Source organism: Platalea leucorodia (assembly GCF_965183815.1).
Source record: "Platalea leucorodia genome assembly, chromosome: 15".
Taxonomy (NCBI): Eukaryota; Metazoa; Chordata; class Aves; order Pelecaniformes; family Threskiornithidae; genus Platalea; species Platalea leucorodia.
The window spans coordinates 690,625-715,543 of NC_138837.1; the positions used below are offsets into that span (position 1 = coordinate 690,625).

Genomic DNA, 24,919 nt, shown 5'->3' on the forward strand with positions numbered 1-24,919 from the left:
GGACAGGCTGAAATCTCCAGAAGACTGCTGGCTTTTGATCTCTTTTGCCTCCATCTCTGTTTGAGAAGCAAGATAGCATCTCTGCCTGCTCACACCTGACGGTACAGGACAGCAAGCAGCGTGCCACGGCATCGCGAGCAACGGAGCAAAACCCTCAGGGAAAGAAACGCCCAAATGCTTTGGAGAGTTCAGAGAGCCACCGCAAGACAGTAGATGTAAGTCTGAGTCAGGGGTGAAGGCTCAAATGTACACACCTGCCTTAAAAAGATACCCGATAGCTTTTCCGGGAACAGCTTACAGCAGTTTAAAAGCGCCACTCTCTGAAGTGACCTGTAAATCAAGACTCCGAAGGACATGAGTCTTTTCCATTCATGCGGTACAATGACCTTTGCATACAAACCGATCCCCCTGGAATTCCCCTCCACTGACTCCTTCGCAATTCTAGCTCTCAACAGTTATTGTAATACTGTAAACATATCTGCAGTATACCAAATGTCTAGTGCAAAAGTATGTGTTTGCTTAATTAAGCAAAAGCCCAAAAGGGACCCACAATGTGCTGTCCCCTGGAAATAGCCCGGCCCGGAGTTCAGTTGATAAGCCTCACCAGCAGGAGCCCATCTCTCACTGGATGCTGTGCTTTCATAGCAAATGCCAGGAGTATAAAGCACACAGTTTAACCTCTGTCTGGGTTGGTTTGTTGCTTAACAACACTCTGTTTTGTCCAGAGAAATCCAGCAAGTAAGCTGTCAGTACGGGACTACCGTTATATGCAAGTATACACACAAGTGCATACATTTATACACACACACAAATATTGTCTGTTAAAGGGAAAACCACCTGGACAGACACTATGCCAGCATCGGCCCAGAAGTGCTGCTCCTGTCAGTGGCTCTGCATGCTCAATGTCAGCTGCAAGACTGAAGCACAGTAGTCGGGTCCAACAAAAGAAAAAACATGGCCAGTACTTCAAACCATGAGTGGACTGATTCTTCTGGAGCATGAGCAAAACTTGTCTCCCTGTACATTAAAATCTGTATGAACGCTTCTCCCTCCCTTTGGTCAAGGAGAGAAATCGGCTTGGCTACAGTTCTGGCCCACCCTCCAAGGGTGACCCATGCATACTTGTTGGAAACTATAACATCCCACACAGTTTAAAGCAAAGAAAAAGTGTAGTTTGCTGTTTCCCTTCCTCTGCAGGCTTTTCCTTTCTTCTGACTTCTTCACCTGTATGTCTTTATACAATGACAGCCAAAGGAACCTCCAGTAGGCAAACACTTGGAAGAACGACACATTCCCTCATTATCAGATCACTCCATGTAATCATTCATACTGATGCGGTACCCTGGTCTTGGTTCCACCAGGCAAGGTTAGTAACACTACGCCATGCAGCATCAAGCAGAAAGGGCTGAAAAGCAGAAAACTTACCTCGGCAGGTTAGGAGCTGGTGTTGAAGACGGTACTTGGGAAGGAGGAGTCTCAGGCTGTGAAGACTCATGGTTGCGTGGAACTCTACCCATCCGGTACCAAATGCCCATGTTGTTCAACTCCCTGGGTAATCAACACAGAAGACGTTAATGCTACAAGCAAATGCTGCACACGTGCACAAGCATCAAGCATTGATGTGTTTCACAAACACCTTGGTTAGTGATAACCAGTCCAACTGGAAAAAAAAAAGGGGGGGGGAGGTTAGTTAATTCCTACATGAAACTCAGTAACACTTGTACTTATGCAGACTTTTCTACTGACAAGCTTCAGCTCTTACAAACTACTGCTTAGTAATTATAGGAAGACAGGGTGCTTAGCCTTGGTACAATTGAATTTATGGCAACAGCTTCTGGAGTGAGGGGTACTTACCCTATGAACGTGTACTGAGGAGGGGCTTGTTTAGATCTACCCAGGATTCGGATATCACAGATCGCTGCCTCTGTAGAATCTCGAGGGATGAATTTAATGCACAGCCTCTTCTTTCTGAAAGCTATTTCTTCTGCAAAAACAACACAAGACACAGGGTGGTTTTTATGCAAGATTAGGGTATAAATGTTATTTATTGTCTCTCCAGATATTAGGCAGATAATTATGGCAGGAGCTGGAGCCAAAGAACAGATATATGTCAGCAAACCAGACAGTGCAGTGCCATTCAGTGACTGGAGAAATTTTCTATCAGGAGCTCTCTGTACACTGTGTGAGATTTGTTATTAGGCACTGCAATAAACCAATACTCCCTACTACCCTCTGCAGAGAAGGCAAGATATCATGTATGCCACAGAGTACTGCACCCCAGAACAGAAATAGCAGGTGATTTTTCCAGTTCCACATACTTATCGCATTCACTTTCTCTTTCCAAGGTAATTTTTGCCTTACTGGCCTGGATAGTCATATCCAAATATTCCTCCCACAAGCACTGCCTCTAGGAGCATACCTGGAAGCTGACACAACCAGTCAGTCTATTCTGCCAAGTGCTTCCCAACAGCCAACCAAACCGAGAGGAGGAGCAGGCAGAAAAACAGACTGCCATGCAGAGCAGCTAACAGTAAAAGCTGTCTGCCCAAATCTCACACATCCTAAGTGTTAATGACCTCTCCTGACTCAGTCAGCAAGCACTGAAATGATACTCCCACCATGTTTGGCCTGGTATCTTTGTAGGGATAAACCAGATTTACAAAGCAGTAACTGCTAGGACCTCCTACGGGGTGCTGCACTGACCTGTGTTCAGAGGGTGGATGAATCTGCTGCATCGCCCTTTCCTGCTCTGCATCACAGAGCAATTTCACTTGTTTCCATGTAATCCATCAAGAAAAACTTAAGCCCATCAGAGTTAAGGCTTATCTGTATAATGAATACATGTATATGCACGCTGTCTGCCTGCATGCAGATACAATCCACGTCCAGCTGTGGGGCAGCCGCATGACAACAGGCGGTACTGGCACACAGACACAGATCTGCGGTGCTTGGAAACCCCTGCTCTATCTCGCCCTACGGAGTCTGCGAGAGTCCCAACGTGAGCAAGGTGAGGTTTCTATTTGTGAATGCGGGCACTTGAAAGACATGACAGAAGTCTATTGATAAACTGAAAATCTAAAGCGCAGACACTGAATGAAAATCTGGAAACAACCAACAACTACAAACAAGTGGCTGCAAAATAAAAACCCTTCAGTTTAATATGAATAAATATCCTCCAGCTTAAAAATATGCTCTCACTTCAACAGATGGCAAGCAGCCCTGTCTCTATAGGCTCCTCCTGTTTCGTAATCCACACCTTGGAGAAAGCAATCCATCCCGGCCTCTGAAGTTTGCTGTCACACCAGAACCGATAAATGTACGGAGAGTGCGAGGTGTGTCACGAGACAGCATCTGTGCGTGCAGCTTTTCAGTTACAGTGCTGCTTTTTAGAGATGTTAAATGCCTGTATCCCTGAAGTCTAGTCTTCTCCTGCTTTGGAAAACTAGGGCTTTTATTTGAAGTGCCTAAAACTGATTTTAGGAGCCCAGGGTTTTAGGCTTCCACATCCAAAAATTTTCGCAGAACCTAGTAAGGAGTACTATATTTAATATATTTACTACAAGTCAGCCGTCACTCAGAGAGGAGCACAGAAACACGTATAATCACAAATTTAACTCTGAACAAAATCAGTGCCTCTTATTTGACTTTCACAGTAAGTACAAAGCTGACTATTTGCTTTTGTCTTTGGCCTCTTTCACACTTGGCTAGAGTCTGCAGTCTGTAGCAAACTTGGTTTAGGAGCTGGATTCATTAATTACACATGCTTAACCAGAGTTAATTTTAAGTAAACATATTATAAACAGTCAATCGAAATGTGTTCATTCATGCTTATGGAGGCAGGGATATGCACCACTTCATTAATACAGACAAGTGCCTCTGCTTTAAAGATCGCATGGGTCGCAATCCAACACATTTTAAATTACTTACGAAGTCCCCTTCCACCAGGACTTTCACAAAAATCACAGCAGCACACGGTGAGTGTCCAGCACTCCCAAGGGCGAGCAGGATAAGCTGACAACTCTCCCCCGCGCCACGTGTGCCCAGGAATTCTCCAGGGGAAGGGGTGACCCGGGGGAATGGGAAATGGGCTGCAGAGCCTTTCACTTCTAGGTCACGGGTTCGAATCAGAACCAGGTCGGTAGTGACTGAAAAACCATCCTCAGCTGCTGCAGACCCAGATGAATTATTCCCTGCAAAGCAGGCTCATGTAACTCCTTTCTACTCATAACTAGGCTGGATTTCATTACTGACAAGCACTGGTACCAGCCCCGCTCTTGAGCAGCAGCTGTACCTCAGCGCCAGCGCATGGCGTCCTGCAGCCCTTCCACACTCAGCTCCCATGGGCCTTGTCCGCAGCCTCCTCTGCCCTGCAAGCCCAAAGCCCTCGATGCCTGCTGCAGAGCAGAGTGCTGCGACCAGACGTGGCTCCAGCTGCCACTGCCACAAGTCCCGTGGGATCCGAATACGCTGTCTGGGAACTGCTGGCTTCAATGTTGCAGCAAAGCCATTTCTGCCTTGCAGAAATAAGGATGGTATTTTCCCTGGATGTTCCACTTGTGCCTTCTCTCAGCAAGCACAAATACACCCCACCATCCTCAGCGCTACCTACCAGGACACAGGCCTTCGTTTGTTCACAGTGGGAGGTGCAAAGCCGGTGTGGATGAACCCAGCACCAGGAGCACACACCCTTCCGCTTGGTATCCGTGAACATCCCTCAGCACAGCAGCTCTGCTCCCGCTAGGCCTAGTCCACCCTTGCAAATGAAAGAATAAACTATTCCTTCCTGCCCCAAAGCTGTGCTGCTCTAGCAGGCAAGCTGGTGACAGTAGGGCAGCAGTATTAAAAAGCCTGAAAAGCACAGGAAAACCGAAGGCTGTTTCACTGCAGCTGCCCCAAACATGCACATGTAACCCCAGAGAGCAGCAGTGCTGAGAGGGTCCCTCTGTCTGGGACACGACCCTCCACTGCCCGACCACACAGGCACCGGCGGAGCGGCTGCTCCCAAGGCGTGGGACCGAAGAACAGATACCAACTTACGTGTATCGATGGTCTCCTGGATGGGGATGAAGCCCACGGGTAAAGTGTCCTTGATATCAATAAGCTTCATATCAACCAAGACGTTGCCTAAGTGACTCTTTGGAGAGAGAAAAGAAAGAGTTGACGATGACAACGTCACCGAATCCAAACCCAGCTCTTCTCGCCTGCTGAACCCCAAGACACCTTGGCATTGTAACTGACCGCCAACTTTAAAAATGATAAGGAGGTACCAAGCCAAGACTGGCAACTGTTCCCTCTGCAGCAACTACATGATGACTGACTAGGAGATGCCAGACAACTTTCAGCATTTACAGATTCTTACATCTCATCCACTGCCATAATTCTGGATCCTCAGAAGCATAACCAAATTCTTCCCTTTGGACACACGGCAGTTCAAAGTACTACCCCCATCAACTCATCCACTAAGCAGGTCACCTCAGTTCTCACACACTCTACATCTACAATAGCTACATGACGTTTCTGTGACAGTAACAGCAGAAAGCATTACAGGAAGATGGTTCATGCAGACACAGCCAAAGTTATTACATGCATTAGCTAATTAGTACTGAATAGACATGGTTCTAGCTCCAAACGCAGGCGCACTCCAGAAGAGCAGGCCATTTGGAACGAAGAACTTCATTTGGAGTCCATATGAATTCTGAACTGATGCCTCATCCTATTAATCAAGGCTTGAAGAGCTCAAAACACAATTCAGAATGACAGCCTCCACAATTGTTTAGAGACCAGATTTTCTTTGCAGTTCTCGTTAAAGCCAGCATTGCTGCCAATAATCTGGATTCACGTATGGAAGAAAAACACACTTTAGTTACTGCGCAGCCTTTATAAACAGAAATGCAATACAGAACAATTAAAATTTCATCCTAAGCCATCAAACCATGTCAGTGTGTTTTACTGTTACTGGTTGCTAAGTACCTCCTTCAGTTTTTATCTAGCAGAGTATTTCGGGCAAACCTCTACTCTCTGATTATTACACTGAACTATTTTAAAACATATATAAATTTGCAGCCTCTGAAGTAAGGGGAGATCAGGTCTGAGTTTCTTTTTTGGAGGTTCTGAATTTCATGGCCAACTCCTCAGCAGGAGGGCCACCACGCCGGCAGCCCCGTCCCACCACACACAAGCGCGGCACATGTCCTTTGCTCACGCAAATTGGCTGAGGCCAGGCTGTCCTCACATGCCTCCGTCCCCCCTTTGGCCAGGGCATCTCAGAGCAAGCAATGCTGGATGATGCAAAGCCTGAATGTATCAGTTAACATGGTCCTGGCACAGCAAATGGTAGATGAAGTGGTTGCTGCCGATTCATCTTTCATGTTTTATTTATCCAAACTGTCTGGCTGTGTTACATCAGTGTGCAACTTTCAGCTGAACCAACAATCATTCCTCCATCAACAGCAGACAGGTAGGAGAGATGCCTCTGATAAATTCATTAGCTGCTGTAACACTGGGATTCAGCATCGATGCTCTGCCATACACACAGGAGAAAAGGGCACAAAGCCTCGCCGTTTGTGAGATGCACCACTCAGGACCTCCTCACCATGACACTCAAATACTGGCAACACCCTCAATCTGTCAAATATTGTAAGCTGTTGAGAATGACGGTTCTGATAAAGAGACACTACAGACTGCCTCTGTTATAAAGCAGGTATCTGAGGTACATCAACTCCGCTAAACAGAACATGTTCTTCAGGACAAATAGTTCCCAGTGTTTTGTTAAACGCAAGAAAACCCTGAGCGGTAAAAGTTCCAACCCAAAACGCAGCAACACATCAACATCCCGGCGAGATGAGCCTTTCCCTCCCGGCTGAGAGCTCTAGGTCGCTGCTACCTTGGAGGGAGGACCAAGGCCTTTTAACCCTCGGAGGTCCCTGGTCAGGCAGCACATCGTACCCCTGTGTGGCCAGAGGACTGAGAGGGGAGGGAAAGCTCTTGCTGGGCTAACCAGAGACAAGGGTGCTGCTCCCTGCACAAGGGGAGAAGGCTGTTCCCCCACCAGTCTGGTCACCACCTCCTCCCAGCCCATCAACCCACTTGCAGCCTGCCCGCAGCCGGAGGACCAGGAGCGCTGATCAGCTCTGCGTGCTTCCCAGGGGCTGGCAGACTGGCGCCAGCCTCTGCCGGTCTGGTCTCTGCCTCACAAAAAGGTCCCCTCGCACACGTGAAGCCCATGGCCTCAAGCAGCACGAGCGCACGTTCTGTCTAGCGCGGGCAGAGGGGTGTCCTCGGGAGGGAGCCCGCTCGGCTGGCCGGAGGAGGCTGATGGGCCTTGGGAAATCCACCCTCTGAGAGGCGAGGGCGCTCCCGCCGTCCATCGGGTATGGCTGCGGCGAACCACAGGAGCACCGGCTCCACGCCAGCACCCAAACGCCAGCAGCACTGCCTGCAGGCTGCTGCCCAGGAGCTCTGCCAGAAGCGCCCGCAGGTCTAACGTGCCACTGACGCGGTGCTCGAGACAACCCACGCGCGGGACGCAGCGACTCGCGCCACGCCTCGCACAGCAGGCTGCTGTACGGCTGGGACTGGCAGTCCTCCCCCCACGCTCCCGTCAATTCACTCCTCATCAAAACGAGGAACGTATTCCCAAACCGTGCCGAGGAAAGGATTCATGCCAAAAGCCCAACAGGCACCAACTGAGGGTATTTACACTGTCTCTGGTAGCCAGCAGTTGCTACTATCCTGTAATTATTTCTGACAAGCCCGCATTCAAGGTAAACGTAATACTCAAATCATCACAAATCTTTCTGTTTAATACCCTCCCTGCCTGTTCTGGGGCTGCTATTCCTGCTACTGCAGGTACTCCGGGATGAAAAGCACAATTATTGTCCATCCACCCCAGGAAGTGATATTTCCCATAGCTCTGGAGCTTTATTTTAATCCTGAGGCAGGCAGGGAAGCGGATGGAATAAAGGTCAAATGCTGGAAACTGGCAGCCCCTGGCTTTCCTGTCAGGACCCATGATCAGCCTCTGAAGTCGCAGTCGCTTTTCTATTCCTGTCGTTGGTGAAAGCACAAGTACAAAATGGTATCTCCATACCCTGACAACTGAGTCACTGTGAATATCCAAAACACGACGAAAAGCAGGATTACCCACTAGATGGAGCGCATTCATTGTAGAATTAAATAGTACCTCCAGAAAAGAGGAAGTTTTCACACTAGCCTCAACCAAAAACACAATAGAAGGCATCAGGCTCTCACTGCACACGGTCCCCTCTCCTCCACGGAAGATGTGGGCTGACAACTGCCACTAACCAGAAATTAACTTATGCTTAATAGCCATACTAGAAGATTACAAGAATATGATAGCATATGCACAATGTGGGCAAATTTTCAAGAATCAGCACCAAAAACAACAAAGAAAGAAAAGCTAATCCTGCAAGAAGATATCTATGATGCCCCTGGATTCAGAAACTAACATTTCCTTCATCAACACTACCTGCAGCATTTGCTTCTCTAGGTAATTAGTGTTAGAAATTAATCAGGATCCTGAGCATGCAGCGCCCATTGCTACAGCAGGGAACACTAGCATGAGGGGGTTGCTGAAATGCAAGCATTCCCTTTTCTACTTCTTTCCATGAAGAACATAGACAAAATGCAAATATCTAACCATTGCAGTTTGCCTCCTGACTCACCCAAACTCAGTGAAATGCCTGCTTGAATTATAATTGGCTCCATAAAATGAATCATCTTATGGGTAAGAGCATACCAGGCACAGATGCAAATCATGCAGACACTCAGCAAACGGACTTACATTTTCTTTTGAAAATGATCTCGTGAAGCACAGGTATCGTGTGACCTTGGATTTAAACAAGCCATCTTTCCAGAGGTCAGCATCCAAGCCATCTGCTGTTTGTGCAACCTGGAAAGAAGAGACAGGGAGAGAGGAGATGTGTGAGCCAAGATAAAGTTAATGTATGTGCAGTACTTCTTCCTCAGACCTCTTCTAATTAACGGTAGCCCAAACTCTCACAGCATCTCATTAGTTTCTTCACGAGGCGCAGTGCAAAGAACTTCCAAGAGGAGGTATAAAAAGAAGTTCTAAAAACGCTGTCTCTCGGGAGTCCGTTGATTAAAGATGCTCTGACAAAGGCTATTCTAATGAGGAAACAGCAACTTCGGTTACAGTCTCCAAACAATAGTTTGGGAAAGTCAGCATATCGAGGCTCTCATTACCACCCTACATGCAAGGGCACACTGGGGCAAGCTGTGAGGTGGGGTCCATGTAGACAAAGCACAGAAACTGCCCAATCTCAGCATTATTTTCACAGAAAAGCCATTGAGGAATTCTAGCTTGCAGGCCAAAAAGCTGCTTCCAGCAGCTGGGGGAAGCCCTGGTCACTCACAGACTTTAGCAGCAATGCCGCGTGCAAGGATGCACCCTGCAAACATCCCTCTCCAACGCAACCCTGCATCCAGTCGCATCAGTGGCACACACTGCACGGAGGGCGAAGGAAACAGACCCTGGCCCTTCACCGAAGAGCCAGAGGCACATGCAGGAAGAGAAAGGCAGGAGAAGATCGAACCTTCGAGCTGATTCAAGGAGTGGGCAGGAGGCAGCACCGCGCCCAAGGAAAGGTCTCTGCTCTATCAGCAGCTGGGCACTCGTGCTGCATGGTGCAAGCTGGTAACAGCCCCTGCCCCAAAAGGTTTGCTGTCGAATAAGAGAGGAGACAAGAAGGCAAACACAAGGAGAAGGGTAGCAGAAATAAGACCACCCCACCAGACTAAAGCCCAACTGATGGCTCCCTATAGGAGACTCTAGTGTGGTCTAAAGCTATGCAGAAGCACAGCTGAACTCCTGCCTAATGCCTCTCGGACGGGGGCAAACCACTCCACTGCAGCTATTCCAAGTCTAATCTTATTGAACTGAGTAAGAGCTTGGCCCCAGAGCAGCCTGATAACAGAGCTGACATTTGTTGCTACTGTTTACACCCGTGTTTTGTTGAGCAGAGACTCTGTGCAGGGCGCAGGAAGCAGGAGATGCATGCTGACAAGACCCTCCGATTATCCGAAGCGCGGGAGAGAAAAGTGTGTTTGTTGTCTGATCAGCAAAGGGAGCAAAGTGCACTGGCTGCTCTTCGCGTTTCGGCAACTGCTCTTCACAATCCCCTGCTCAGCTCAAGCCCCTGTACGACACACACAGCTTTTGTGGTCAGGCTTCTGCAAAGAAACATGCATCATTTTTAAATAGTAAAATTTTAAAACCAGATTTTGGTGGGATTTTTTCTTTATTATTCCTTGAATTCAACTTTTTCCTGAAGTCCTAGTTTAGGAATATATAAAATACACACACATCTCCCTCCCCTATGCGCAAGTCAGACTTGGTGAAAAGCTATTCAGAGAGCAGACTGCCTAGGAAAAAACTGCTGGCATATAGGGACAGTTAGCTTGAACTCCAGCCCTTGTTAGAAACAGTTTGAGGGACTACAACCAGATTTAATCACTTTGTTAATTAATATGGTTCGAGTTCAATGTTTCAGTTTCTCTTGTGTTAGCCAGTTTTGTTTTCTTTGTTCCCACATTAAAGATGCTCAAAACTCAACAGGCAGCAATAGATGCAGTCTGCAACTGCAACACTTTTTAGCTAACCTCTGTAAGCTTTAGGAACTTTATATTACTTACAACAATACCAAATGATTTTTGAGGTGGAAGCACATCACTTCAGTTGACATCATCTCCTCTACAACTCACTGCCCAGGGCACAGCTGGATCACAGCTGGCCAAGACATCTAAGGGCCCCGCGCTGGCACTGCCACCCCTCGGGAGGAAGGGAGGCCCGGCACTGTTATACTCTGACTTAACGATGAAAAAACCCCCAAAAACTCCAACCCACACCACACACCCTTTTAGGAACAACCCTGCCATTCTAACCCATCAAACATCTAGTAGAAAGACCCAAGCTGGTTCCGTGGGGAGCCACGCGGCGAGGCACCCGACCCACCTCCAGGGAGGCACAGCAGTCCAGGCTGACCCCGCACTCGGCCCTGCCCGATGGCCGGCCTGGGCAACGTAGAGCTGGGCACCGCCGGCAGCTGATGGCAGGGCCCGGGTCCTCGGCTCCTGGGAGCCAGCAGTGCCAGGCCTGGCCCACAGCACTGTCCCCTGGGGACAGGGTCCCTGCTGAGCAGCGACTTGGGCCCCTCTGATGCTTCCCCACCCAGCTGAGCTGCCGGTCGCTGCCTGGCTGCCTGCCCCGGCAGCACCAGGCAGGCCGCACCGTGCCACCTGTGGAGCCTCGCAGGAGGACGCGAGCATCGGAGCAAAAAGCAGCTGGGAGTAAGAGCTCCCAGCGCCAGAGCCCCACGGGAAAGCCAGCAAAACCATTCCTGCTTCTGCTGAAATGCAGCAGTCGCAGGCGACATCACCAGCAATTAACCCTGAGCGCTCTGCCTCCACATCATCCTGCTGAAAACTCTCTCCAAGCCTGGAGAATGTAAGCATGCATTAACTTGTCAGAAAACTCATGGGGAAAGAAAACAGAGCAATATAAACAGGAAACTTCTTGCATCATCTGCTGGGCTCCTGCAGGCAAGGAGGATCCGCACCACCTCTCGAAGCAGAGCTGTGCCTGAGCAGCGCTGCTTCACGATGGCAGCGTGCCCTCGGTGGGGCAACATGGGAAGGGAGCCGACCTGGAGAGGCCGAGGCAGGCCTACCCAGCAGGACGGGCGCTGTGCAGCCCCAGCTCGCCAAGTCCTCTGCTTGGCTAAGGGGCGAGGAACATGCGGGACAGAGGACGTGGCACCCGGCACGGGGCACCCAGCACCCCAGGCACAGGGAAGGGTCCTTCTCCTCATGGAGCTGGGGGAAGACACTCCTCAATCATGTGCTACAAACACATGGACTTGACGGAGTGACACCCAGTAAGGAAGGTGTCCCCCAGCCCACCCCTCCAAGTGCGGGGTGATCTACCTGCTGCCCAGCAGTCAGTATGGGGTAACTGCTACCACAGGACAGGCCTTTGGCAAACGGGCCCACTAAACCGCCTGCCCCACCACCAGTGGTGTGCAGGGCCGTCCCTGCTCCAGCATGGCCCCAGGGGGGGCAGCATGCTCGGGCTCTCGCCCCAGAGCAAACCCCACCGTGGAGCTGTGGAGCTGGCATTCAGCCGGCAGCAAGGAGCGCGGCTGCAGGGGAACCACACCTCTCCTACCCCAGGCTTCCCGCCTCCCTCCTCTCCTCCCTTTCCTCCCCATCCATACGCTCAGTCTTGCCAGTTTGGGCAGATTTTCAGGAACCTAAGTTCAGACACACTCTGTACATTTTGGCAAAATCAAGTCTTCGGTGCTTCAGCTGTTAAAAGACCTGGCTAGTCATTACAAGTGTCAGTAGCTGTTTTCTAAGCAGACCCAAAAGGCAATGGAGATTTCTGAGTAATTAAAAAACTACTGAGGGCAAAAGATCTCTGACCCATTTGCCAAGATTCCCGCAGGTCTGTACCCTGAGCTCTGCCGCACCGCCACCTCCAGCTGGGCAGTACACCGAGCCTGGGAAACAGACTGGAACCTCCCCATGGCATTTAACTTACACCTGGGCTGAAAGCACCCATGCCTTTGCTTGTTTGTTTCAAAGAGGAGCAAAGGGAAAAGGAAGGAAAAGAATATGGCAATGGTTGTTTATTGGAGAAAAGACATGAATGAAAGAGAAAGTGGGTAAAGCCTATAAATAACACAGCTGTCTCAGAAAGAGAGAACTGGGCACTTCACCATCACAAAACTCAAAACCGTCCATGAAACTACACAATGTCGAATTCATCACTAGTAAGAGGAAATACTTTCCCACGCAACTCTGAATCCACCTGTGGAACTGAATGCTGCAGGACGCTACAGCAAAGCACAAACCGATCAGATCCCTAAGGGGACTACAACAACATCCCAAGATAAACTGGTGTTAACGCTTCCCAAAAGATGAGAGTGGTTCTCCTTTTCAGGGTGCAGTTTGAACCTCTAACTATTAGGACTTTAGGGAGCACACTCCTAGGCTGGAGCTGCCACAGCTGCTTTCATCAAGGCTTTACACCCTGAAGCCACAATCAACTGCTGGTGTCTCATTAGGGAAATTGCCTATCTGGAGAAACACAGAGCCTGAGACCGGCCAAGTCTGCACGTTGCCCACGTCTCAGAAGATGACTTTATCCACTGCACTGAGAAGTGCACTTCTGCATACTTGGCTTCACGCCTTCAGATAGGACAGACTGGGTTCCAGAGAGGTCACGGGGAAGCGGCCATGCCGCATACCACGCACTGCCCCACAGCCCTGCCTCGCGCAGAGGAGCCACGTTCCCAGACATCCAGGCAAGAAAAGCACATCCCTGCGTGCCACCGTCCCGTGGGTTTGGGCACCAGGACATCCTGTCACAGCAGGGTGGCACCCAGAGCAGCCCCATCACCGCAGGTGCTGTACGGTGGAAAGGACACCGACCGCGGCTCACAGCATCCACGCACAGAGCTGGGCAGCTGATTTGCCATACGCGTGGCTGAAGGAGTAAGCGCGTGGAAGCCATGCTTAGGGTAAGACAACTGCAGACGGCAGGCACTTCCCCACGGCCTGCAGCGGGGACTGATGGCCCCAGGGTCAGAGAAGAGCTCCTTGTAAACGGAGGGGAAGGCAGAAGAACCAGAGGAAAGGCAGCCTCCTCTCTGTGCCCCCTAGGAGAGAGCGACCCACATTCACAAGCGTTATTACAACACCACCGTAATTGGATTAAGCCACAGGAAGACTCTTTTATCTTGTTTAGTTTAAACTGCGTTAGCGCTGAAGCTCCCTATTAAACCACAGACAGGCTATCTGGGGTAAGCGCTCTCTCTGCCCAGCCATTTAGGCAGAATGCAATTCTGTTATCACAACTCTCACATTGTCCCATGCTCCTTTATCAGGGCAAGCAGCTAATTACACAGCCTGCCTCACACAGGTAATCAGCACTCAGAAAAATGCAGTAAATGCAAAAACCTTCCAGGTCTTTAAGGAGCGTTTTCCCAATTCCCTCCCTCGTGTCCTTACTTCAGCCCGACCCATTTTCTTCCTTCTCACACTGAACAGGGTATGCAGTGATCCAGAGCTGAAAAGGTGTGAGCAAAGCTTCGAGTCAACTGGTTTCCACTCCCAACCATGCAAGCTGTGCAACTGCAGAAACCCGAGATGTGATGTAGCACAGTTGGAGCAGGATACACAGAAAGGTCAGCAGATGGACTATGGGCCAAATCTTTCCATACAGAGCTCTGCAAGGTCAGTATTTTATGATATTTCACTGTTTGGGACACTAATCTATGGGGAGAAAGATCATGCTGTTGGTTACGCAGTAACTAATCCAAGGAAGGAGCAGCTGTTAAACAGTCACCTCCCTTTATCCATTCACATATTCCTCTCTGCTGTATCCAGCTGCCTTTTCTTGCTGCCCAGCCTCCTGCCAAAGCTTAGTTTAGAGGTTTGCATTCTGTCCATCAAAATCATCCTTGCAATTTCAGCTGGATACAAAACTCTATGCTTCCCATTCTGGAGCTTCTCATCATCATTGTGCAGTGCTGATATGTGGGATTAAACAGCTGATGTGGGATCCATTTATTCAGAGATATAATTTGTGCAATACTTAGGACTCCTTCAGGATGAATGTTACTAGGATTATTAAATTTGCATGCCACAGTGGCCAGCTGTTTCTGAAAACCACTCCTCCAGGTAATTATGCTCCTCTGGAGTGGCACAGATGAAGTAGCACGATTGCACCCACAAACCTCCACTGAGGGAAAGCACTAAGTGCTGTGGGATGAGAGGTGGGCAGCTGGATATCAAATTACTTCTTAAAGCACACGTCTGAAGGCAAGCCCTCTCTGGAAGAGATGCTTCTGCCAGCAAAGTAAAGCCTCATTAGTGTAGAACCAAAGCATTAGCAACGGCAGCTGAAATAGCTCTACTTACTACATCATAACCTGTCGGTGCTCGGTTCCGGGATGCAACCACACCAACACCCGTGATGGGATCCATCGGCAAGTCAGGCAAGGCATCTGAGAGGTCTCGCACTTCAGGCATTATGGACTGATCCTGAAAGAAAGGAGCAGAATTAAAGAGCTACTCGGCAGCACACCCCAGCAGAAGACAAGAGAGCACCGAGAGCCTGCATGCATGCCACAGCACCTGTGCTGACACACCACAGACTGCCAAGTTAAACACAGGATTAGGCCAGACACACCTTCTGCACTTTCATTTGCTTTTGGTAAGAGGGTACATTTGTGCAATGCCCAGTAGGTTTGGAATTTGGGCCAGCAGCTTCTTCTGAGATTTTGTTGTTTCCAGGATACTTAGCATGGGCTGGTCTCCATCTAGCAATGATGGGAAAACCCAAGTTCATTTCCTTCCCTCCCAGAGAGCAAACTTCACCCCTGAGTCAGGCTGGTTGAAGCAGCTCTGCCATTTTAAGCAGCAAGAAATCTGCTCCTAATGGCTTCATTGGGAGGCTCCCCATCCACTTTGAGTCTCAGATACGCTGGGGGTTCCCCCGTGCGTCTTCAGTCCCATCGCACCCTGCTGAACCAGACCATTTTCATGTAGCAGCACAGATGTATCTGGCGCTGTATGCAAAACCGCGCTTGCTGCAGAGAGCCTGAACACCAGGGAAACACAGATGAAGCAGCACAGGATGGTCTGATGCAAAGCAGACAGAGGCCTTGAAGAGGCCTGAGCATCTTCCAGGAGAAGGGAGACATCACCGCGTACTTCAGGGGAGGGAGATACACAAAGGGGGACAGAAGCAGGTAAGACCAACCAATTTCGGAGAGATGCTGTTGCAGGAAGCAGGAGGAGAGGACAAGAGAGAGCTGCTGAAACAACTCGCTGAGGAGGAGGATGGGAAAAGGTGCCACTGCCTAAGCATGTGGTCTCCTGCAGAGGCAGCCAGTTAGGGCAAGTCTTCTCCAGCTTTCAGGCAGGAATGCCCCAGGAAACCACCCCCCACGCACCCCGAGATAAAAGGGCAGTGCTTTGTGTAAACAAGCGTCACTGCTGCGCAGCCAGACAAGCCGTGAACCAGAGCTACCTAATTCAATTCCCTCCTCAGAGCAATTAAACCCCAGCATTTCTAGGCCATGTAGACAGCTAGTTACTTACTGCTTCTAGAAAAGGCAGAGGTGAGTGCTGGTGCCAGTGGGACCTGGGTTTACACTTCACAATGCCCAGTCAGAACAAACATCGTGCTGCAGGCAATAGAAAAGAGCAAGTCTGGGCCCTATGTAGATAATAATAATGTCACACGAACAGCCAGGCTACCTGAGGAGTCCAAAACAACAGAAGCTAGTGACCAGTAATGGTGAAACACCATTGCCAATGAACCAAACCCAGGAGAGAGCTCTGCTTCGGCACCTAGACAAGCATCCAGCACGCACAGAGCGAAGCAGACCCACTTTGCTCTCTACGCAGTTTGAGCCTCCAAAACACGACTATAAGCACGACACCCTCCCCTCCCGACGGGTTCCCTGTCCTCAGGGCGGGCGAGGAGCGGGGGACTCTGCCGCAGGAACGCTGGCAGCACGCAGGACAGCCCAGACAAACCCCACACCGCTGCCTGCGCTGCTCCACCGGCTCATCCAGATGCCTTGCAAATAATCCAGAACCCATTGCCTAAAACGTGCAGTACCGAGCAAACATAATGTGAATTTAATGAAGAACTTACAATCTGTTCTTCATACAGATGCATGTTTTTTGAAACTTTTCCAAGTCACTCTCAATAACGTGATGACTTGCTATTACACATCGGGAGGAGCTGGGAGATAATGAATGCTGATACGAGCTTCTCTCAGGCCATTTTGAACTGAAATCCAGGTAAGTGACGATATTCCCCAGCACGCTAAGAACACCGCATGGCAGGTTCCAGCACAGCCGCAGCTGCACCGCAGGGAAGCAGATCCGCTCCCCCAGGTGCCTTTGGCCTCCACCAAACCTGCCCTGACTAAGCACCGGCTCGCTCCGCAGAGGCAGGGGGAGCAGGAGCAGCCGAGACAGCACCGACACCTCAGGGGGGGAAGCAGAGGGGCTGTGCCCCTTCTCGGACCCTGGGAGAGCCCAGGCAGGCAGAGAGCCCAGCAGGCAGGAGGCACTCCCTCCTCTTCCGCAGCATTGGTGGCAGGGCCAGGGACCTGCTGCCAAACGCTGCCCAGGCCCCGGCTCACCACGCTGGGGCCTGCTGCGAGGAGGCCCAGCTGCCCCAGCAGGGACCTCAGCAGCAGCAGGGGCGGTCTGGAAGAGGCCAAGGACGGGGCCCTGGGGGTCCCCAGCTGCACGGCAGGAGGGGAGGTGGGTGCCTCCACCCGCAGCGCGGTGCCGCTTGGCAGACCCGCTCCGCCTGACAGCACCCCGTCCTCGGCGGGAGGAAGAAGGGCACCTTTGTCAGAGCCGTTTGCGGTCCTGCTCGGCGCAGCAGGGGGAGGGGAAACAGCATCAATCCTCACTTTGTGCCGGCTCACACAAAGCCCTTCTATGGCGGCGGCAGCAGCTAAGCACGCAGAACGGGGCTTTCTGCCTCAAGAGGGCGGGAGGCGGAAGCCATGGGGTGAGACGCAAAGCGGCACCAGTGCAGGGCCCAGAGCAGCACCGACGACAGCGAGGGCCAAGCTGAGCTCCCTGTGCCCACCACCGCTGCACCCAGCGACCCTGGCACCTTTCTCTGCCCAGCACTCAGACCGCAGCCCGTGCCCGCAGCCGGCGGGGACGGGTGGGCAGAGCATCTGCCCAGGAAGCAAACTGCCAGGTCTCCAGGCAGCGTGGTGCACCCTGCTCCGCAGCAGGAGGGCTGGGGCAGCAGCGCTCGAAGGCGGCTGGCCCAACGGCCACCGCAGCATAGCAAGGCTCTGCTGCACCAGGCCAGCTGCTCAGGGCAGCTTCCCGCTGCGCAGGTGGCATCGAGGATGCATCTGGAACAGATATGGAGCAGCAGCAATCGGCTTGCACACTCGGATAAATGTTTTGATGAACTCTGCACAGGTCAGAGGGGAGTCTCTGGCTGGGCAATCATACAGACGATTAGTTACATTGCACTTCTCCCCCAGGGCATCTGCAAAGTTTCGTTTCTTTTCTATCGCACCTTTGAACTTAAAAAAAAAAAAAAAAAAAACAGTGAAAGAACAGATTAAATTAAGGAGCAGCATTCTATAAATACTCCTATTAGACAGCTTGTTATTTTAATGAAGTTCTCTTTAAACAACACGAGTTTGACCTATACACCCACCTAACATCATGGTGGCCGAGAACTCAAACCAGCTGACCAGGAGATGGCCTTTCACCATCCTGCGCTGAGCTGCGCTTGCCAAGCTCTGCTGAAAGGCCTCCGCCACTCCGCCCACTGCAGGGTTATTCTGGGAACAGCCCAAAACAATTAGAAGAACATTTTTCCCATTAGTTGGGAGCATGCTCCCTGGAGGTCGTTCTCAACTGCAGGGCCACATGCAGCCCCCAGCATGCCCAGGCAGCGAAGGGAAGCCGGATGCGAGCCCTGGGGCAGGAAGAAGTTTCAAAAAACCGCGGGGCCACGGCAGGGAAAGGATGTGTCTCCACCAGAGAAAGTCACCGCGCATCCTGCCGGCAGCGGACCCAAGCAGCACATGGCAGAGAGGGGCAGGATGGCTGCAGGACAAGACACAGAGAACAGGCTCCTGGCATGCAGCTGCCACGCTGCTGGCTTTATCCTGAATGCTTCCCGCTCCCTTGAACTGGCTGTGCCGTGGGCAGCAGGCGCAGGGGTCCCAGGGATCTTGATGCTCGGCTGCAGGAGAGGCCTTCAGGGACTCTGCCAGCCTCTGCCACAGCCGCCTTCGCCCTGCCCTCAGCCAAGGCCCTGCTTTATCTTCTTTGCCTTCTCCTGCCCAGGGTTTGGGGGACCACTTGCTCCATGTGGCACCAACCCAGGCCTGGGCCCAGTGCGGCCAGACCCAGACTGGCCCCAACAGGCACCTCTGCAGGCGCGTGGCACAGACCCACTCCTCCTCCCTCAGCACTGCAGCAAGGCCCCCTGCCCCAGCCCAGCAGAGACGGCTCTGCGGGCCGCAGCGCACGGAGCGGGTAGCAGAGACCAGCGCCGGGGTGCCCTGCAGCAGGCAGGCTCCAGGCAGAGCCGCCGACCAGGCTTCCGGAAGTCTTTGCACCAGGGAGTCTGAGGCCAGGGGGCTGATGGCCTTTTACACAAACCGGAGCAAGTGGCGCTCTGTCCTGTCCTACCACCCCCGACTCCAGAGGCTGCCAGCATGCAGGGCAAGCCACCAGGCACAGGCAGGGGAGAAGAGCAGAGGAAGAGCAGGCAGCAGGCAGTGACATTTAGTCAGAAAGCCACACACGTACAGTCCAGCCAGGGTCTCGGTTTGACCTGTCGCCACACAACACTCGCTGGTGCCCTGCTCTGGGTCCTCTTGAAGTACCTCTTTCCAACATGCAGACTGGGTCTGCTCCCTAGGAGACGTGTAACACAGGGTTCACGTTGCCCTGGCTGTGGGAAGCCCTCTGCCGACTGGCAGCACAGCTCCAGGCGGCTGCCTCGGCACCCTGAGCCTCGCACGCCGCAGAGATGGCAAGGCCGAGGGCAGCTGATCGCCCCAGAGCAGGCTGTCTGGCAGCCCGCAGGCACACGCGCCTCCCTTCTCCCAGCACCCCCACGATTGTCTGTTTACATCCTTTTCACTAGCTCTCACCCATTTTCTTGCTAGCTCATCTCCGCTTTTATTAGTTTATCCTAGGCATACTTCTCTGCTGGCCTCACTGTCTGTTTCAAGAATCCCACTGAGGTGACTGACCACACACACTGCTGGGCTTTCGCTAGGACACATACATAGCAAAGGAATACATTTTCAGAAATGAATGTATTATTGTGAGTTTGTAGAGCATTTTTCCCTCTTGGTGTTCCTTTTCAACAAGTTAGGCAAGTTCAAGAGCTGGTGGGTACATGATCAGATCAGGCCTGATGATGTATTCGCTACAGAAGCATCACGCTGCCAGCAAAGCAGGTCAAGTTCTGAAGTTAAATAGCAAGGGACTTGGAGAATGGTCTTATTGTTTCTTCTTTCAGCTACAAGCCCTGCACTTTGACACTGACTTGCTCTTCCCACAGGCAGAAAAGTATGAGCTAAGGCATAACTGGAAAAAAATTATCAACTACCTCACTGAGTTCCTGCACCCTGTGGGAAATAATCCCATCAAACCAAAGCAGACACGCCGCTAAAACCCTTGCTCACATGCTCGGGTTATCGCTCCATCATTTTGAAAAGGCGGCAGGTACTGCTGGCACAACACGGGTTGCTTAGAAGTCACACTGACATACTCCTCCGCGTGCCCGGTCCTCCCACCGCGTCCGGGAACAGGACACAGCCCCAGCCAATTTTCTATTTCTGTTCATGGAATAGGACATAGTTTCAATCAGAAAAACAGGAGACCACGGCGGGACACAGGGTCAAGGCCCTGGAGGCCTCCATCACAAGCAGGCAGAATTTCAGTTTCACGTTTCGTCCCAAACGAAGGTATGTCTGGAATCACCCCTGCACCCAGGCTCCCATCTTGGAGACAGCTGCCCCGTATCAGCTGCAAAATCTCTACAGTTTGTGACTGAACTGGATGGAAAGAGGAACTTATATCACGGAATGAGCAAAATTGAGATCTCTCATTGCATCACAGCACTTCTAACTATGGACACTCATTTGAGAAGAGTGTCTATTTCAAACCAAAATAGGTTTCCATACACAGATGACCTTGCACCAGGGCAGCAAAATTTAAGTGACATTCAGTTCAGTTATTTCTATCTTGGCACGTGTGTGAACAAGTCCTTGGGGGCTCCAGGAACCCTTGAGCCTAGGATTCATGTTGTCAGAGCAGCATGCGCTACAAGACTGAAATGTTGTGCGTTTTATTTCACACCTCCAGAAGCTCAAACTAAGCCTTCGTCGCAGTACGCTGAGAAAATCTAGCAGGTAAGGCCATCTCAGCTAAAAGTCACAGGGATGACGCTGCCAACCTGCTACACAACACGCAGGCCCCACTAAGGTATACACTAGCATGTTCTCATGCAGTGAAAATAAAACACAAGATGCAGATGCCCAGGTTTCAGCCCGACCAGCTGAACACCTGCTGAAGCCCGGCCTGTCTTGTTGCAGCTGAAAGACTCTGCTTGCATTACCGTGACCAAGCTGTGAATGCCCCAGCTCAGGGAAAGCGCAGAAAATACTGGAGCTTGGTGGATCTTTGCGAACCTCTCCAGAAACCACAGTGAAAGCTCACAAGCCTCGGTAATACAAGAGGTGAGCGCATAAAACACAGGCCGCTCAGTAGCACTGCTCCAGCCAGTACTGTAGGGAGAGAGCCCACATTATCACCTCCAGATACGCAGAAACCTGAAAACAGGCGAGAAAAACGGGCAGTCAAGTAAACCCACGCTGTAAACACCTGCAGCAAAAGACAACAAAAGAAACCCCCATGTTTCGCATGGTCTTCTCTAACCAGTCACTAATAACATTTGCAGTAAACTCCTGAGCAGGCCAAGGTCACCAGGGCTTTGGCCCCCGCGGATCGGGAGCTGTTCCCACAGCGGACCGCCAGCCCCGGCAGAGCCCTTTGAGCTCCCTCGGAGAACAGCAGGGAGCTCAGGGCCGGCCCAGAGCTCGGCCGCTCGCAGGCCGGGCTGGCAGCGCTGCGAAGGCGCGGCCTCCCCGCCGCGCACGGCCCCGGCAGGGCCGGGCCCGAGCCCGGGGCGCTCCCGCCGGCCCCTCCGCCGCAGGCACCCCGGGGGGCCCGGGCGGGCTCTGCCCCGGCCCGCAGACCGGGCCCGGGGGCCGCCCGCCTCGCCCGGGGCCGCGGCGCCCCGGCCCTGGGAGCGCCCCCTCCGCCGGGCCGGGCCCCGCTCTCGGACGCGCCGCCCCCGCCGGCCGCCCCGCAGCAGCCCCGAGCGCCCGCCGGGCCCGGCCCCTCGCCCCGGAGCGCGGCGGCCGCGCCGGGCCGGGCCGCGGCGAGGGGCCGCGGCGGCGGCGGGGACACTTAACTGTTGCCCGTGCGGCGGGCGGCGGGTCGCGGCTCCCCCGTCGCAGGCAGAAGCAGCTCCTCATCGCCCGGCGGGGCCGGCGCGGCGCGGCCCGGCGGGAGGAGCGGCGGCGGCGGCGGGGGAGCGGCCTGCGGGCCCGGGCGGAGCGGAGCGGGGCGGGGAGCGGCGGGCAGGCCGCGGCCCGGCCCCGCGCGGAGCCTCACCCGGCGGAGCGCGGCGTGCCGGGCCCCGGGGAGCGGCGGGGCCGCGGCCGCAGCAGCGCAGCGCAGCTCGGGCTCCCGCCGCCGCGCAGGCCCCCGCCCCGGCCGCTCCGCGCCCACCCGCGGCCGGACCGCGGCGCGCAGGGCCCAGAGCCCGCCCCGCACCGGCCGCCGCGGCACCGCCGCCCCGACCCCCGCGGGCCGCCCCGTCCCGTCCCGCGGGGCACTCACCGCGGCGGCCGCCCAGCGCTGCCTCCCGCCGCCGCCGCCCGGGCACGGCCCAAGGCGGAACCGGCCCCGCAGGCCGGCGCGGCGCTGGGCTGTCCCGGCACGGCGCGCCGCTGTCCGGCCCCGGCCCCGGCCCCACCCACGGCGGGCGCGCCCCGGGGCTCCGCGGCCCCCCGCCCCCGGGTAGCGGGGCTCTGCCCCTCCGCCGCGTCCCTCCTGCGTTCCCGCAGAGCCAGGGCTCGGAGGCCAGCTCCTGCCTGCCCCGTGCCACAAAAACCCGGCTTCACAGAGAAAAGGACTCCTCTGCTGACCTCCGCTGGGGTGGAAACTTCTCAACAGCATCTCCTGGCTGGTGGCTGCCCCAGCCACGAGCTGTGGTCCTTGAGCCTTTGGGAGATGGACGATGCCCAGTGGGAGAAGAGCTGAATAATAGTGATTTGGTCAATGCAACCTCAGTCTTAGTTCTGAAACAAACTACGTCTAGGAGATGGGCAACAGCTGCTGTGGACTGATGAAGGGCAAATTGTGTCAAACCAAGCGAGTGTTTTTCTTGAGAAAACAGTCCCTGTGGTTAAGGGATAAGCAGCTTTAGGAGCTACCTTGACTTCAGTAAAATATTTGATGTTCTCTTTCACCATGGCCTGAAAAACAAACTAAGCAAATATGGTCCAAGAGGTCAGGGTTTGCCAGGCTGGTCGGGTAACCACAGCCGTTAGCCATCCGCTCACAGCTCGGAAGACATCCTGACCTGAGGGTCCGCACAGGTCTGGTTCTGCTCAATACTATCACATGCCAGCGAAGAAATTGAGAACACACTTATTAAATTAGCAGATGATCGCAGCATAACCTGGAACAGCAGCATGGCCTGCATCCATAATCATGTGAACTAATCCTGCAGCTGTCCTGCATTTGGTTTTGAGCACCTTACCTCAAGGAAGGTCATTAACGATAATCTGGAGAGCAGCAGGATTGGTGAAAGGGTTGACATCAATGGCCTTTGATGCAAGACTTAAAGAGTCAGAGCTGCTAATCTAAAGAAAAAGAAAAAATCCTGGGGTGAAAAATGAAGTAAAGGAGGGAGGAAAACTTGTTCATTTGTAGGTGAATTAAAGGGGAGGGCAGTAACCTGTTCTCCCGTCCTTTGTGGCTAGACTAAGAAGTGGTGGGTGTGAAGCGCAGCAAGAGATTCTGCAAAGGTACGGTGAAAAACTTTGCAACAGCAAAGACAGTGAAGCACAGCTTGGAGAGTTTTTATCACTGGCCAAGTTGAAAGCCCTCCTAAAAGCACTCACCAGACATCACTCATTCCCTCAGGGCAGGGACCAGGCAGGATGGTCTCCCAGGGCCTTCCTAGAGCTGGTTTCCGCCAGCTGTTTTCCATGACATGCTACCTGCTTGGAGCCATGGTTTCCTTTGTGCTGGGAATGCGGCCCCTGTGACTTGTAAGAGAAGAAAGATCTCACTCAGATGATGTCACCCAAATTTCCTCCCACTTCTCTTTTGCCCTGACAAAATCAGGTACCAGCTGCAGGGCGGCCCATTTAATGGATGATCCATCTCTGTTGTTACAGGGTGATTCCTTGTCTGATATTCTGCCTTCAACTACACCAGTAATTCCCAAATAGTCCTGATTTTTTCCCCTCTCCCGTTTTGTTTTTGCTCAGATTTGGTCATCTTTTGAGGAGCTCTGTCCAGCCTATTCTTTTCCCACTTGGATAACCATTTGCTTCTTCCGTCCTATTTGGACTCTCTATGTACATCCCCGTAGCCAGACTGAACTGAGCAGGACCGGTTGAGCAAACAGCCCTTCTCTTTTCTTCCATGGGAATCTCCAGGCTGTCTTTGCACCTATCTGGCTCTCACTGAGGTAGGCAGGAGCTTGGCTGCCCAGGAGTTTCCCAGAGGCCCAGCTGTGGCTGGTCTCTAGTTGTTGAGGTGGGTGCAGAGCTGGCTGCAGCTGAGGACCAGGGGAGTTCTTGGGTTTGATCCTCAGGATTGTTCCAGCTCCTTGCTCTTCATCCTGGTGTGGTCAGCCTTACTACCAACAGAAATGCTATGGACTTTAATTAGTTTGTGTTTGAGAGGCTTGCCTGAAAAGCAACATACACATTAGTGGTTTTGTATTCCTGCCCGTAAAGCAAAGTGTTCTGCAACAGCAGAATCCTGGTGTCCCACTTACTCCTGGATACAGCCCTGCGCTGGGAGCAAACCTTCCTCCTGTCCTGGCTGGTGCTTCTCTCCAGTAAAGCATGTTAGACTGGTGCTTGCCAAACCATGGTAATAACGGGGTACTCAACTACGGCTCTGTTACCTCACTGTCTGACCAAAGCTTTCTGGCTTCTGCTGCATACAGCCCTGATGGCTGGTAGTGGCTTCTGGGTCCAAAGATTAAAAATATATATATTTTTTGAGCGATAAGGAATACAATGCGTTTTTTTTTGAT

At 52.5% G+C, this 24,919-nt stretch overlaps 1 protein-coding gene across 7 annotated transcripts in view; it reads right to left on the reverse strand.

Annotated features, from left to right (window-relative positions):
* The window catches only part of MVB12B (multivesicular body subunit 12B), a 69,725-nt gene extending 47,173 nt beyond the window's left edge, over positions 1–22,552 (reverse strand). For 3 of the 7 annotated variants that reach the window (XM_082327656.1, XM_082327651.1, XM_082327657.1), the window contains exons 1-6: positions 22,050–22,146; positions 14,965–15,087; positions 8,804–8,911; positions 5,038–5,134; positions 1,855–1,984; positions 1,426–1,548 (exon numbers count right to left, since the gene is read on the reverse strand). In XM_082327656.1, the coding sequence (XP_082183782.1) occupies positions 1,426–1,548; positions 1,855–1,984; positions 5,038–5,134; positions 8,804–8,911; positions 14,965–15,087; positions 22,050–22,112 (644 nt within the window). In that variant the 5' untranslated portion in view covers positions 22,113–22,146. Of the gene's footprint in view, positions 1–1,425; positions 1,549–1,854; positions 1,985–5,037; positions 5,135–8,803; positions 8,912–14,964; positions 15,088–16,149; positions 18,126–18,262; positions 21,322–22,049; positions 22,147–22,479 lie in introns of those variants that run through there. The other 4 variants (XM_082327653.1, XM_082327654.1, XM_082327652.1 and 1 more) reach the window with 4 other exon arrangements.
* Between the last annotated feature and the right edge of the window lie 2,367 nt (positions 22,553–24,919).